This window comes from Tympanuchus pallidicinctus, unplaced genomic scaffold (genome assembly GCF_026119805.1).
Source record: "Tympanuchus pallidicinctus isolate F22 unplaced genomic scaffold, pur_lepc_1.0 scaffold46, whole genome shotgun sequence".
Lineage (NCBI taxonomy): Eukaryota > Metazoa > Chordata > Aves > Galliformes > Phasianidae > Tympanuchus > Tympanuchus pallidicinctus.
Window position 1 is genome coordinate 1,437,059 of NW_026294765.1, and position 14,913 is coordinate 1,451,971.

Consider the following 14,913-nt stretch of genomic DNA (forward strand, 5'->3'; position numbering starts at 1 on the left):
CTGGTTGGGCCCCCTGGGTTTGCTGGCCTGCTCTGACCCCTGCCTGGCAGCTCGTTTTGGAGCACACAAAGGTTTTGGCTCCCAGGATCCTGCCAGCTCTTCCTGCTCTCTAATCACAGTGCCTACAATAGATGTGTTCAAACCCTTCCAAAAGGAGGAGGCAAGTGGTGCTTTTTCAGGAGCACTGGCCTCTGCTGCAGATCTGCTTTCATGGTCTTGCCCTGTTTTGTGTGGTTACTTGTGGCTCCAAGCAGCAGCTGGAGCTGATGGGCACTGTGTGCAGTATGCAGATATGGAGGCAAGCCAAAGGGAAGTGCACACCAACCTCTTGGGTATGGGCTGTGAGCATTGTGGCTGCCTTTCCAGGCAAGCTCTGGCTTTTTGCCCTGTGGAACCTGGGCTGTGGATTCCTGGAGCTTCTGATCTTGGGATCTCAGTTGCCTGGGTGTTCATCTTCCTGTCCAAGCAGGGCTGGATGAACAAATGGGATACAGCAGGTAGGGGAACTGAGTTATGGTTTGTTCCTTAGCATCTGTTGTGCAAAAAGCACCAGCAAAAAGGCTCAGGAGCCTGGAAGGGCTCTTAATTTTCATCTGTGTGTTTCCAGTGCCTTTAGGCTGGGAATCAGCATACCTAAAGGTGATGGACTCAGCAACAACCACGTGAATCCTGTAGGGAAAACAACTGGTGCCCGTGGTTCTGGTGGGAGCTGTGCATTATTAGGGAGCTGCTGGGACTGGTCAGTGCCTGCAATGAAAGGCAGGTGAGGACAGGCTGGATAAGTGCTGGTGAAAGCAATAAAGCACGGCTGGCTGCTTGGCTCCCAGCTGCTGCCTTTGCTGTGGTATCACATGCCTCCCTGAGAAATCATTTTCCTTCTTGTGGAGGAGAGGGAAGGTGAAAGGCCTCTGGCTGCAGGCCCCAGGTGCTGGGGGCTCTTCTTGCAGTGTGCAGCTCTGCACTGAGGCTGATGCTGGGTGTTCCCAGCTGCAAAGTGCTGCTTGGGCTCATCATCCTCACTAAGAAGCCAAACCCTGTCCTGGGCAAGGATAATTACAGCAGGGTAACACAGCTCTTAGTGCAGTGTTGCTTGTAGGTCCAGCAGCCCAGGATCTTCCCCCGAATGTTGCTGCTGTCCCAGTGTCATCAGCTTGTGTGCCCTGGGCTGACCACGCAGTGTGGCTGTGCTGCACGTCAATGCATTATGCAAGCCCTGGCACAGCCGGCTTCCTGCTTATGGGTGCTATCCTGAGAGAGCTGGGAGGGGGGAGAGAAAAAATCAATGTGTGGCTTAATGTCCCTGTTGGGGACTGTGGGGCCTGGGCTGCAGCACAAAGCTCTGTTTGTGCCCTTTGTTCCACGGGACTCGTAGACAGGAGCAGCCTGGGAGAGGGGATGCGTGGCTTCGTGCTGCGCTCTGCTGGGCTGCCGGCCCGTGTCTGTGTGTCCTGCATTGCTCAGCCTCTCCTTGCCCTGAATATCGCACCCCGTTTGCCCCTATGCCTCTTGCTCACGTCAGCATGCAGTGCTCTGTGCCACTCTGCTGGGATGGGGGGGCTTGGATCAGCCAGGGGCAGGAGGGGAATTGAATCATAGAGTCATTAAGGTTGGAAAGGACTTCTGAGATCCCCACATCCAAAGCCATCCCCACATCCCTCAACACTGCATCTTCGTTTTTAAACACCTCCAGAGATGATGACTCCAGCCTGTCCCTATCCATGACCAATTTCTGAGTTGAATTTCTTTCCAAGTATCCAGCCTGCACTTCTCCCAGCTCTCCTCTCGTCCTGAAGGCTTGAAGGCGGCTGGGAGAAATTTGCTGGTGTTAAGGAGAAGCAAAGTGAAAGAGCCGATTCTCCCGGTCCTGGCTGGGTTTCTGCTCGGCGGGCAGCACGTAGTGCCAGAATCGCGTCCTCCGCGTGCATCCAGCCATCGTTCACCTTCTCACTTCGTGCGCTCGAAGGGGCGATCCCCATTGCAGGTTCCGACTGCAGCTGCCGCTCCGCTTTGGTTATATTTGGCCTCTCAGGAGCCCCGCTCGGTGCCGATCCCGGGCTCTCGATCCTTCGAACCCTCGGGGCATCTCCTCCCCCTAGGCCGTTCTTTGGCCGCGGGGCTGCGCGGAGGGCACGGCTCGAATCTCTACGGATGGGAACGGTGGGAGGCATCGCCGGAGATGCGCAGCCGGGGGCTGCGCCAGCGGGGGGAGCTGCGGAGCCGCTGCGGTCCCGTCGCCCGGCCCGCCTCCGGTCCGCCCCCGGCCCGCCCCACGGCGCGGCGGCGGGTACCGCTCCGGTACCGCTCGGGTACCCGCCGGTGGCCTCGGAGACAGAGCACGATGCGATCGGGCGGGGAGGCGGCGGCCGAGGAGGAGGCGGCCGAAGGGGCCAAACGAAGCGGAGGGGCGGCCGCGGGGAGGGCGCGGAGCCGCGGTGGGAAGGGATCCCCGAACGGAGAGTGCCGCCGTGGGGAAACGCCGCGCAGCCCCAGCGCGGAGCAGCCCCGAGAGCCCAAGGTCTCTTTCTCCTGCGGCGGCGGCGGCGTCGGCGGCGGTGCATCCCCAGGCGGGGCCAAAGCGGCCGAGGAAGGCGACGATGCGGGCGAGGAGACCCGCGGGAGCCAGGCCAGCTTCATGCAGAGGCAGTTCGGTGCCATGCTCCAGCCCGGCGTCAACAAGTTCTCGCTGCGGATGTTCGGTTCGCAGAAGGCGGTGGAACGGGAGCAGGAACGCGTCAAGTCAGCGGGGGCCTGGATCATCCATCCCTACAGCGATTTCAGGTGCGCGTCCCGCCGGCTTCCCCCGCATCCCCCCCCCATCCCCCTTCCCTTCCGTGCATCCTCCCGGCGCTCTGGGAGCGCGGAGCAACTGCGGGCATCGCTGCGGCGGGGCCGGGATCGAGCATCCCTGGAGGCCGCGGTGAGGGTGGTGGATGGAGAGGCAGACCGGAGAGCTTCCTCCCGCTTCGGGTTGGGAGAAGGAGGAGGAGGAGGCCGTGCCGTGCCCTGGAGAGGGCACCTTGAGCCGTGCTGGAGGTGGAAATGGGGGATGCGGCCGCGTGTGTGCAGGGAGGGGCTGGCGATGGGCATCCACCTCCCCAAGAGCCGCCGTCCATCCGGGGATGCCAGGAGCTCTCTGCTTGCCCGGTGGGTGCCCGCACAAGGGCATCTTCTCGTCCTTCGCAGGGCCTCGGAACGGCTCAGCACAGCGAGGAGCCACTGGAGATCCCGCGGGGATCGGGCTCTGCCCCTATGGCTGTCACTGCGGGGTGGGGGGAGGGAACAGGGTCGTGCTGATCTCTGGGATCCTTAAGCCCTGCTGCACCCTCCACGGCCATGCACAGCTTTGTGAACAGTTTCCTTCCCAGAAGGAGGCCCAATCCCATCCCTAAGATTGAAGGAATTCGAGGAGAGATTCATTTAGTTCCCAGCAGGAATAGTGTCCCCGAGGTGCAGCTTTTGCAGCTTCCTGCTGAGGAATGGCAAACCCTGAAAGAAAGGTTGTGCAGGACCAGCTTCTGCCCATCTCCCCAGTGGGGAAAGATCAGCGGGGAAAGATCAGCGGGGAAGGATTCCTGGGTTGCATGGAGGCTCCCATAGGGATGTGCAGCCCTTCTAGGGACGAGAGGCTGAGATCCTGCTGACATCTCTGGCAAGCGAGGCTGCTGGGAGCTCCTGGTCCAGTGATTGTACAGAGGGGCTGGGGGCTGTTGGCCAAAGTCGGGGGGCGAGCAAGTGGCTCAGCACTGAGTCCCTCTGCACTGTTCTGGTGCTTGGGGGCTGCACTCCAGGGCGAGCGAGCAGCTGCTGGGGTTATGTTGAATCCCCAGTGCATGCAGAGGTCCTCAGGGCAGTGCAAGAGGCTGTGGAATGAGAGGCTGTGCTGAGCAGACAGGATCGTGGCAGGGACCAACGCCTGCACCTCCTGGATCCTGGCCTCATGTTGGCTCCTGTGCTGCTCTGCATCCTCTGAGGTGCACGGAGGGGCAGCTGGAGCCTCCAGCTTGCTCTCCTTGTACGCACAGTAGTGCAGCCACGGGGCTGATATTCCTGCCCGGATCCCACTGCGGGTGTTGCCCATCCTTGCTTGGCTGCTCGGGGAGCAGCAGTGCTGCAGAGCAGGGGTGTGAATGCTGCGTGGCTCAGCTGGTCACGAGGGTGTTCTCCCATGGGAGCTGCGCCGTCCTACTGTGACCACCGTCATTCCCAAGCTGTTTGGGCTCCCCATCAGCCATGAGGGTTCCTGGGGAGCTGATTTTGGTTCTCACCTCTCTTGGCCATGGGGCTCTGAGGAGAGGGGTGACCATGTGGCCTCACTGTCCCCATGCTGACCGTGCTGGGGTGACAGCAAGCTGGCAACGCTCAGAGCTGGCAGAGCTGGAGCCTCTCTGCAGGCGACCTTGGGGGTGTCACCCTGGGACTGTCCCCTCCCAGAGCTTCTGCCACCAAAACCGCTGGGGCAGAGCTCCTGCGTGTGCTGTGATGCTGCATGTGGCATTAAAAGAGTTCCCTGCTTGGTGGGGAGGAGCCACGAGGAGAACCAAGCGTTATCCCAACCTACAAATGTGCAGAATAAACAAGATTGGCTCAGTGTGGGGCTGGGAGCCCAGCAGCGAGGAGCTCACTCCATTCATACGTGTCTGTATGTATGTCTGTGTATTTCAGATGATTCCCACCTTCAAATATATATATACCTATATAATCTGATAATGATAATGGAACATGGACACATCCGTGTTTGCCCTGCAAAGCCCATTTTCCCATCTGAAGATAAAATCATTGCCCATCTGCATACGTGACATCATTTCATAATCAGAGGCATTTGGAGATCTGTCTCCTCATGGACGCAGCACGGTGATTATTCATGCAGAATTCAGGGGCAGATTTGCTCCAGGAACAAAAGTCGCTGTTTACATAAATACTGAATTATTAGGAAGCAGCACGGGTGGCTGTTTGAGATCATGAGCTGCAAATTTAATCAAAGAATCCTTGTCCATCGGACAGTAGGCAACATTGAGCAGAGCCACCTCATTGCTGGGTGCTCTGATCCGTTGCCTTTTTTCCTTCTGGTCTATAGGGATGAAGGAAATAGAGAGCAGACAGAGACGTTGGCACGAGTTCTGTGTTAGTGCAGCTGGCATTGGAGCAGGGCTGTGAGTCAGGGTCAGCTGCAGGCCAAGCTTTGCAGTGACTTTGGATGTGCTGCTGAACTAGGTGCTGTATTTGCATCCTGAGCGAGGGGGGCAGGCGGTGCTGTGTGCGTTGTGAAGCAATGGGGCAGGGATGTGGGGCCAGAGGAGCACGGTGGTTTTTTGCAGCGTGGTCAGGGTGCTGGGGGGTCCCTTCCTATTGGAGACGTGCGTGAGGCCAGCAGAATGTTCGGCCCATTAGCAACGTGAGCTGCATGCAGGGGTGGTTCAATGCATCACGATGGTCCCCCTTTCCCCAGTGCCCTGAGCATCACTCTGCCAGCTGCCACTGGCTTTCTGCTCCCCGTGCCCAAGGCACGTGCAGGGCTGGCACTGCCTGCTGCCACCTCCTTCATCCCAGGGCAAAATGGCTCCTGCTGCTCCTCTGCTGGCTGGCAGCTGTGTGCCCTGCGGGGTGACCTGGGCTTGCTCTGAGTCCTGGTGGGGACAATGAAATGCCACTGCTGCTGATCCCGCTGTTAGTTATCCCCAGCGACAGCGAGTGGGAACAGGATGAATGTGAGCACGCAGACCTGATGGATGGCTGAAAGCCACCGCTTACTCATCAGGAAAAAAGGCTGTGACTGTCTGCCTGGGGGTGACTTTACAGGTTGGTGCCTTTGAGTACTTGGCAAAGACCAAAGCAGCCATCCCTGCCCCATCCCAGGGCTGTTCCTGCACACGGCAGCGCCGTGCACCGATCCCAGCTTTGTCTTTTGGGTCTGTTTGGTGTTGCACCCACTGCTCTGCCTCTGCTCAGGCCCAGCTCCTGGCAGTGGCTTCGTAACCCACTTTTCCACGTGCCCTCATTTTTTAAGGAACTTTGTATTTATGACAAGTTTGCGAATGGCTGCTCCCACTGTGCAAGCTGTGGTGGCTGCACAGTCCCTGTAGTGGTTGCATTCTGTGCTGGGGCAGCGGAGGTGAATGGGGACATCCCTGGTGTGCTGCATGCACACATCCCCTGCCCTCTCCTCCCACTGGGGATGGAGCCCTGGGCTCCCTGCTGATGCTGTTGATGCACTGGGGGGGCTGATGGAGTGAGGACAGACACCATCCCCACCCTCAGTGTCTGCCAGCATCTCCCGCTGCCATTCCTGTGTTCAATTAGGTCAGAAGTAAGGGAGATGGGGGGGCAAGGATCCTAATTAATTTGTTTGGGGATATTTTTAGCAGCCTGGACTGAATCTTTACTTTTATGCACATGCTGCCCTCCAAGGAAGAAAGCATTGGTGTTACAACGGGCCTCCTCTGAGATCTGAGCTCAGGACCAGTTGCTCTTTCCCAGCACACTGCCCCAGCCCAGCAGATTGCAAAGATCAGAGCCAGCACTGCATGCTGCCCGGCTGGCACCATGATTTCATCTTTGCTCTTCCCTGCTCAGTTTGGCTGATGCCCCAGTGGGACTCCGTGCACTGGGGGCAGCTTGTGGAGCTGGGGGGAGGCCCTCGCTCCCCTCTATGGGGTCCTGCAGCCTCAGCATTGCAGTAAAACCTCAGTGCCCCCCACCCACCATCACCCCCCCGCTGTCACCAAGGGCTGTGCTGTTCCAGCAACCGAAGCTGGTCCTTGGGGCTGGCTGTGAAGGGAAGAGCACAGCCTGTCCCTTTCTGGCTGCCAGCTTGTGGAGGGGCCCTGGGTGTGAAGTCATCGTTGCGCAGCAGTGACATCACTTGTGGTTGCCATGGCGATGTCTCACACGGGGAAGGTGTCATTGGAGAAAGGTCACGAGCTGGGATGCTCAGCTCCTTCCAGCCTTACACCAAGCTGCAAATGCTGGCGGAACGCATGGAGCTGCAGCCCTGACAACGGGGCTGCGTGTCCTGCTGCGACCTTGGTGCATGCAGGAAGGACATGGGCGGAAGGATGGGAGCCAGGAGAAGTGGGGGGCTGAGGCAGCAGCGGTGCAGAGGTGAGGGGGGAGGCATTCTGCTCATTCCCTCCTTGTTCTCCCTCCTTGCTCCAGCTGCAGCTGGATGTGGCCATCTGCTGTGTCCCCCCCCCCACACTTGCTGTCCCCATTGGGTGCTGGCAGGGATGCTGCCCACACAGTGCTGGTGGTTGGGGTTCCTCAGCCATGATATCTCCCCATTCTCAGGGTCTCCCCCCCTCGCTTCAGCACTTGCCTGGGTTTTGATGCTGACTCAGTCAGACCCCACAGCACACAGCCCCGAGGACCCACGCTGCACCCATTGCCCTGCACAGCCCCCTCTGAGCCCGATGCTGCCCTACAGTGACAGCAAAGTGCTTCTGGGCCTGGAGGTGGCACAACCTCACTTCATCCCTTGGGGACTTGCACTGTGACCTGACACTCCTGCCACCGTTCATAAGGACATGGCAGTGCCAGGGAGGGCTGCAGTGACCCCATCCTCTGTGTTCCTGCAGGTTTTACTGGGACTTCACGATGCTGCTCTTCATGGTGGGCAACCTGATCATCATTCCCGTGGGCATCACCTTCTTCAAGGAAGAAACCACAGCCCCCTGGATCGTGTTCAACGTGGTCTCCGACACCTTCTTCCTGATGGACCTGGTGCTGAACTTCCGCACGGGGATCGTCATCGAGGACAACACGGAGATCATCCTGGACCCTGAAAGGATCAAGAAGAAGTACCTCAAGACGTGGTTTGTGGTGGACTTTGTCTCCTCCATCCCCGTGGACTACGTCTTCCTCATTGTGGAAAAGGGCATCGACTCGGAGGTCTATAAGACAGCCCGCGCTCTTCGCATCGTCCGCTTCACCAAGATCCTCAGCCTGCTGCGCCTGCTGCGCCTCTCCCGCCTCATCCGTTACATCCATCAGTGGGAGGAGGTAAGGGCTGCTGGGCAGAGGGCATCCGGGGCCAGAGGAATCCCAGGTGTGCATACAGGCTGTTAGGAGCAGCCCTTCAGAGTAGCCCTGCAGAGGAGAAACCCACCTGCGGGTGATGGTGGATGAAGAACTTAACATGAGCCAGCAGTGTGCTCTTGCAGACCAGAGAGCAAATGGTATCACGGGCTCCATCAGAAGAGGGCTGGCCAGCAGGGATTGTCCCTCTCTACTTTGCCCTTTTGGGCCCTATCTGCAGCACTGCATCCAGATCTGGGGCCTCCACACAAGAAAGACGTGGAGCTGTTGAAGAGGGTCCAGCGGAGGCCACAAAGATGAGCAGAGGGCTGGAGCAGCTCCCCTAGGAAGACAGGCTGAGGGAGCTGGGCTTATTCAACCTGGAGAAGAAAAGGTTGCGGGGTGACTTCAGTGCAGCCTGCAGTACCTAAAGGGAGCCTACAAACAGGAGGGGAATCAACTCTATGAAAGGGGAGATAACAACAGGATGAGGGGAAATGGTTTGAAGTTGAGGGAGGGAAGATTGAGGTTAGATGTCAGGGGGAAGTTCTGTGCTATGAGAGTGGTGAGGTACTGGAACAGCTGCCCAGAGAGGCTGTGATGCCCCGTCCATTCCTGGAGGTGTTCAAGGCCAGGTTGGATGGGGCCCTGGGCAGCCTGGGCTGCTGTGAAATGCGGAGGTTGGCAGCCCTGCCTGCAGCAGAGGGGTTGCAGCTTCTTGATCCTTGAGGTCTCTCCCAACCCAAACCATTCTGTGATTCTATGGATGCTCCAAACAGCACCAGCTCCTCTGGGATGGAGGAACGGCCCCAAGAGGGGACTTGAGGAGCGTGCTTCTAGGGCTGGCAGCATCCTTCTGCATCCCCAGTGTCTGTGGTCTCTGGGAACACTGACAAAGCTGCTTCTGATGACTCCTCGGGGCTGCTGAGCTGCGTGTGTGCATCCAGGTTTGCATTTGTGCCGAGGTGCTGGGGATTGCACAGCCCTGGGGAGCTGCAGGAGCTGCTTGGCCCCTCGGGGTGCAGCGGGGGCTGCAGGGGCTGCGCTGGGTGCGTGGCTGAGGCGTGCTCAGCTCTGCTGCGTGGGCTGCAGCTCCTGACAGCACTGACAGATGTGGCCGTGCAGGTGCATGCTCATGCTGCAGCGTGGAGCTGTCTCTGCACACAAGCCTGGGAGGTGCTGGGAGCCTTCTCACCCTCCTCTGCTTCATTTATTCCCAGCTGCTGCATCCCAGCTGCCCACAGCATCCTCCTGCACCTCCCTCCAGCAAGCCCCGCGTCCCCGAAGGTCCCCACCACCAACCCTCTTGTCTACCCCTGCCATGGGTCCAACTCTTCACCCTTTTCACTTTCCGAGGGGAATCACCACAGAGAGCCCTGCAGATGAGCTGAGCCGGCGTGTGGCTTGGCAGATTATCCTGATAATCACATCTGCTTACAAAGGGATGGAAGGGGAAGGCAGCCGGACCCTGGCGTGCCTTGGGATGTGCAGCCTTTTGCAGTGTGGGGCAAAGCAGAGCCATGTGCTGGCACTGCAGTCCCATGATTATCATTGTGCCCCGCCAATGGCTCCAGCAGGGCTGTGATAACTCGAGGATGGATCTTCCTCCTGCCCTCCCTGTGTGCCCAAATGGACCCAGGAGCCCTTAGAACCCAGGGCTGAATGCAGGGGATGTGACTTTGCGCTGGTGCCCTTGGTGAGAGGCACTGGGGAAGAGCAGGGCTGTGACTATGGGAAGACACAGGAGCACTTGGCTCTGCCTTGTCCTGATCCAAGCTTGCAGGCACCCTGCTGGCTATAAATAGGCAGGAGAAGCACGGGCACCTGGGGCTGCTAATGACTCTTTTGGCCAAGGCTGTGCAGGTTGAACCCAGCGCTGCACCATGCAGGGCTGTAGGGGGGTTGGTGCTGCTTCCCAGCTCTTGCTGAGCACCTGACCCCATTGGCAGACAGGGGCTGTGCTGCAGGGATCACCGTGCACCTTGCACTTGGATAACAGCGCTGCAGGGCTGGAGCTGCATCTGGAGCTTCAAAGCTGGACACGGGGGATATCTATGGGGATTCTGGTGCTGCTGGGCAGGCTGCAGGATGGAGGATGCAGAGGTCTCACCCACCCTACTCCAAAAGCCCCCAGCACAGGGCTGGGTGGGATGATGTGTGGCCACGCTCATGATGCTGCCTTCCTGCCTCTGCCCTGCAGATCTTCCACATGACCTACGACCTGGCCAGTGCTGTGATGAGGATCATTAACCTCATTGGCATGATGCTGCTGCTGTGCCACTGGGACGGCTGCCTCCAGTTCCTCGTGCCCATGCTGCAGGATTTCCCCCAGAACTGCTGGGTCTCCATCAACGGGATGGTGGTGAGTGCTGCCCTGGCCCTTCTCCTGCTGCTTCCCATTGCCAGACTCTGCTCCATGCAGCACTGAGGGCACAGCCAACCCAGTGAGGACATCCCTGCCATTCAGCTCGTGCCTTATGGCAATTTCATCCCAGTTATGGCCCATTCGTGCCCACATCCTGAGCCTGTGCAGCCTGGTGGGTTTCTGAGTGCTGTGTGTCCCTGCTTTATCCCTCCAGTTTGTTCCACACAGGCGATGCCACCGACCCCAGGGCAGGGCAGAAACTGCAGACACTGGAGGCTTGTGGTTGCTGTGGGGTTGGGGCTGTGGCTTCAGGGCTCACAGGACATAAGGAGCAGATTGGTCTCCAGCAGGAAGAATGCTGATGCAGCTCTGCCCTCATCCCCTGCCTCCTTCTCCTTCTCATTAGCAAGAAAGCTGCTATTAATAAATAATGGGACGTATTTCTAATTGCTCCCTCTCAGCCCTGCATCCTGATCATCTCCCTGCTCCACCCAGCTCTTCCATTCTCCTCTTCCTGTGCTATTTTCCTCTCTGTCTGCTTTCCTGCCCTTCCTCTGCTCCCCACTCCTCTTCCTCACCATACCTCTCATCAAGGGGAAACCTCCTCGAGGCTTTGTGCATGGACCCTGGGGGGTCCCAATGCCCAGAACTATCACACCCCTGACCCAGCACAACAGTTGAAGAATGCTGCTGCTGCCAGGCAAGCAGCTCAGTCCCTTCACAGTACCTCTGTGAGTAGTTGTAGCTCAGTTAAAAAGTGCAGCATGCCTGAAGAGTGAAAGGGAAGCCAGGAGAGACAGAGCACAGAGCAGAAAGCTGCAGGGCAACTGAGTGCTGTGATGGGAGCAGAGCACTGGGGGAGTGCAGCCAGCCCAGTTGGTGCTCAGCAGTTGGGTTTGTTTGGCTCTCACCTGCATAGTGAGGAAAGCAAAGGAACAAACAGAAAACTCCCAGTGCTGCTGGGAGAACACGAGCAGAGAGCACCAAACCGGGAACTGCTTTGTGGTCCCTGGGGCTGATGGCTGCATTCCTTGTGGCTGCAGAACGACTCCTGGAGCGAGCTGTACTCCTTCGCCCTCTTCAAGTCCATGAGCCACATGCTGTGCATCGGCTACGGCAAGCAGGCACCCGAGAGCATGACGGACATCTGGCTGACGATGCTGAGCATGATCGTGGGAGCCACCTGCTATGCCATGTTCATCGGCCACGCCACCGCCCTCATCCAGTCGTTGGACTCCTCCCGACGCCAGTACCAGGAGAAGGTGGGGCTGGGAGGGGACTGGGGCTTGTGGTTTGGTGAGGCTTTGCCCGCTGTGTTTGGGGAGGTGGGGATCCCCCAGCACAGGTCCCAACCCGGTGTGGCCGTTTCTCCCCGCAGTACAAGCAGGTGGAGCAGTACATGTCCTTCCACAAGCTGCCCGCTGATTTCCGACAGAAGATCCACGATTACTACGAGCACCGCTACCAGGGCAAGATGTTTGATGAGGACAGCATCCTAGGGGAGCTCAATGAGCCCTTGCGTGAGGTGTGGGGCTCGGGAGCTGAGGATGGCAGGAGGGGGACCTGCTGTGTCACATCCCTCACTGCTCCCCGCCTTCCTTCCCCTATAGGAAATCGTGAACTTCAACTGCCGCAAACTGGTGGCCTCCATGCCGCTGTTTGCCAACGCGGATCCCAACTTTGTGACGGCGATGCTCACCAAGCTCAAGTTTGAGGTGTTCCAACCAGGAGATTACATCATCCGCGAGGGAACCATTGGCAAGAAGATGTACTTCATCCAGCACGGCGTGGTCAGCATCCTCACCAAGGGCAACAAGGAGATGAAGCTCTCTGATGGCTCCTACTTTGGGGGTGAGCATCTATGGGTCCCCGAGCGCGGCTCTCCGTTTCCAGTTCTCTCCATCAGGACCTTTGGCTGTAACACTTCTTTCTCCCTTCTTATCCCCTCCTCAGAAATCTGCCTGCTGACCCGTGGTCGACGCACAGCCAGCGTCCGGGCGGACACCTACTGCCGCCTCTACTCACTGTCAGTGGACAACTTCAATGAGGTGCTGGAGGAATACCCCATGATGCGGAGAGCCTTCGAGACCGTGGCCATCGACCGCCTCGATCGCATCGGTAAGGCTCTAAAGGCTGCAGGGCTGCCCTGCAGGCACCTCCCACGATGCCTCTCCTTGTGTCCTACTGATGGGTGAACAGCCAGAGGGGTACCTGAGCCCTGCTGGGTGCTTGGGAAAGCGGCAGCAGCACGTGGCGGTGCCTGCTAGGGGCCTTGAGCGCCGAGCTTCATTACTCTCCCCATTTCTTTTCTTGCAGGGAAAAAGAACTCGATCCTTCTTCACAAAGTGCAGCACGACCTCAACTCGGGCGTCTTCAACAACCAGGAGAACGAAATCATCCAGGAGATTGTCAAGTATGACCGAGAGATGGTGCAGCAGGCGGAGCTGCAGCAGCACACGGCCATGTACAGCCCGGTGCAGCCCCAGGTCACCTCCGCCATTGCCACCCTGCAGCAAGCCGTCGCCATGAGCTTCTGCCCACAGATGGCCAGCCCTCTGGTGGGCTCCATGGCGCTGGGCTCGCCCCGCATGATGCGTCGCTTGCAATACGCCCAGGCCGTGCCCAGCCCCTTCGCCGTCTCCCCGGTGCTGCTGCAGCAGAGCCCCCCCCAGCAGCAGCCGCAGCCCCCCGTGCCCCACGCCAACCCGTCGCCCTCGCAGGACCAGGCACAGCCCGCCTCCGCCAGCGCCTTCGCAGTCACCAGCCCGCCGTCCCAAAGCCCCTTGGCCAGCCGGACGTTTGCCTACGGAGGGGCCAAAGGGCAGCTGGGCTCCCAGCTCTCGTTGAGCCAGCAGCAGACGCCCGGTTCGCCCCCACGGTTGGCAGTTCACAAAAGCACACAGGCGCTGCCCACCAGCAGCTTCAGCCAGGATTCACGGCCTCTATCGGCTTCGCAGCCCTCCCTGCCCCACGGGCTGGCGGCTGGCGGCACCCAGAGCCCCCCGGCTTCAGTGCACGAATCCTCTGCTTCCATCGGTGGAGGCCCAGCTGCCACCGCCGTTTCGCCGGGCTCGGGTCCCCCAGCCGGGCTGCGAGGTGCGGTGTCCTCCAGGGGGCCCCTGTCTCACCCTGCACCCACTCTGCAGCAGGACTCGGCGGCAGCCCGCAAGGATTCGGTGGGCAGCATGCCCGACACGGACCCAGCCAAATCCAGGCTGTCTTCCAACTTGTGACCTCCACAGGCGTGGGGACAGGGGTGCTGGGGTGCCAGGGCAGCCAGCCTCCATCCCCTCTGCTCCACCCCCACCGAGGAGCCCGTGCCCCTCGGCCACCTCCACCCCTGCTCCCTGGCTTCATCCCACTGCCAGGGACCCACGGGTGGGCACAAGGGGGGCCGTTTGCCTCCGACCAAAGTTTGGCTCCATCTTCTGCTCCTTGCGAGGAAATCCCACTGCTCCATAGAAGCCACAGATGCATCATCCCCAGTGATCAACGCTGTATATGATATATATGACCTGAATACAAATCTATATGTGTGCATCCGCAGGACACCTCCCTGGGGTCTTAGGCATGTGGGCCAGCACTGGCACGTGCCACTGCCTCCCCTCCCACAGCCCCATGGTGAGGGGTGACAGCCAAGGAGTGGAGGTAAGTGATGGGGTCTGAGGTACAGCAAGCCCCCGCAGACTCAGCAGCCCCCATGCCAGCCAGACTTTGAGGCTGGGGTGACCTCAGCCAGGCAGCCCTGCTGCTGGAGCCCAGGGAGCTGAGCACCAAGGCTGCCACTGCATGGAGCAGCACTGGGTTCTGCTGGCTTGCAGGCTGGGGAAGGCACGGACTGTGTGTGAAATAAGTGTGCCTGTGTGTGTGTGTGTGTGTGTATATACACAGATGGATGGAAGTGTGCATGGGTGTATGCATGCACGTATGCCCCTGCCTGGCACACTGGAGCCTTCCACGTTGAATGTATGCAGCAACCCATGAGCAAGGAGCCCCATGCCCACCTGCCTTCCTGCAGCTGCAGGGCCAGGGGTCCAGGGCCACACTCCAAGCGTCACCTTTCCATCCAGCCCATCCTGTGCAATAAATGTCAGCAACTGACAGAGCTACACACGTCTCTGCTTCTCCTTTGCTACCATCCCTCTCCCCTGCAGCTCCAGCCCTCCAATTCTGCCAGTGGCCACAATCCGGGCTGCAGGAGGGAAGTCTGCCCTTTAAGAGATGCTTCCCTGCCAGCACCAGCTGGGCAGCAACGGGGAATGAGAGGCACAGGGTACACGGGGCCCCCAAGCATCAGTTACTGCAGGAGATGGAAACAAACAGACCCCTGCAGAAGTGGCCACAGGAGGCTCCTGGCTAAAAATGTAAGAGCCCAGCAGTTGCAACCAGCCCCTCCATGTAGACAACAAACACAGGACAGTTTTGCCTCCAATTCTGCTGCGATGGCCCTGTGAATAACTGAACCCCAACCTGTCAGCAAACAGTGGCAGCCTGGGGAGAAATCAGTCCCACGATGGAAGAGCCCAGGCACCCCACGA

The 14,913-nt window shown here is 59.2% G+C and overlaps 1 protein-coding gene across 1 annotated transcript; it reads left to right on the plus strand.

The window, feature by feature from the left end:
* Positions 1-2,267: 2,267 nt before the first annotated feature.
* Positions 2,268-14,490, plus strand: HCN2 (hyperpolarization activated cyclic nucleotide gated potassium and sodium channel 2). The gene is made up of 8 exons (XM_052702619.1): positions 2,268-2,778; positions 7,572-7,995; positions 10,211-10,372; positions 11,419-11,637; positions 11,754-11,900; positions 11,986-12,226; positions 12,329-12,493; positions 12,692-14,490. The coding sequence occupies exons 1-8, from the start codon at positions 2,339-2,341 to the stop codon at positions 13,606-13,608; spliced, it is 2,715 nt and encodes a 904-aa protein (XP_052558579.1). The 5' UTR covers positions 2,268-2,338; the 3' UTR covers positions 13,609-14,490.
* Positions 14,491-14,913: the final 423 nt, after the last annotated feature.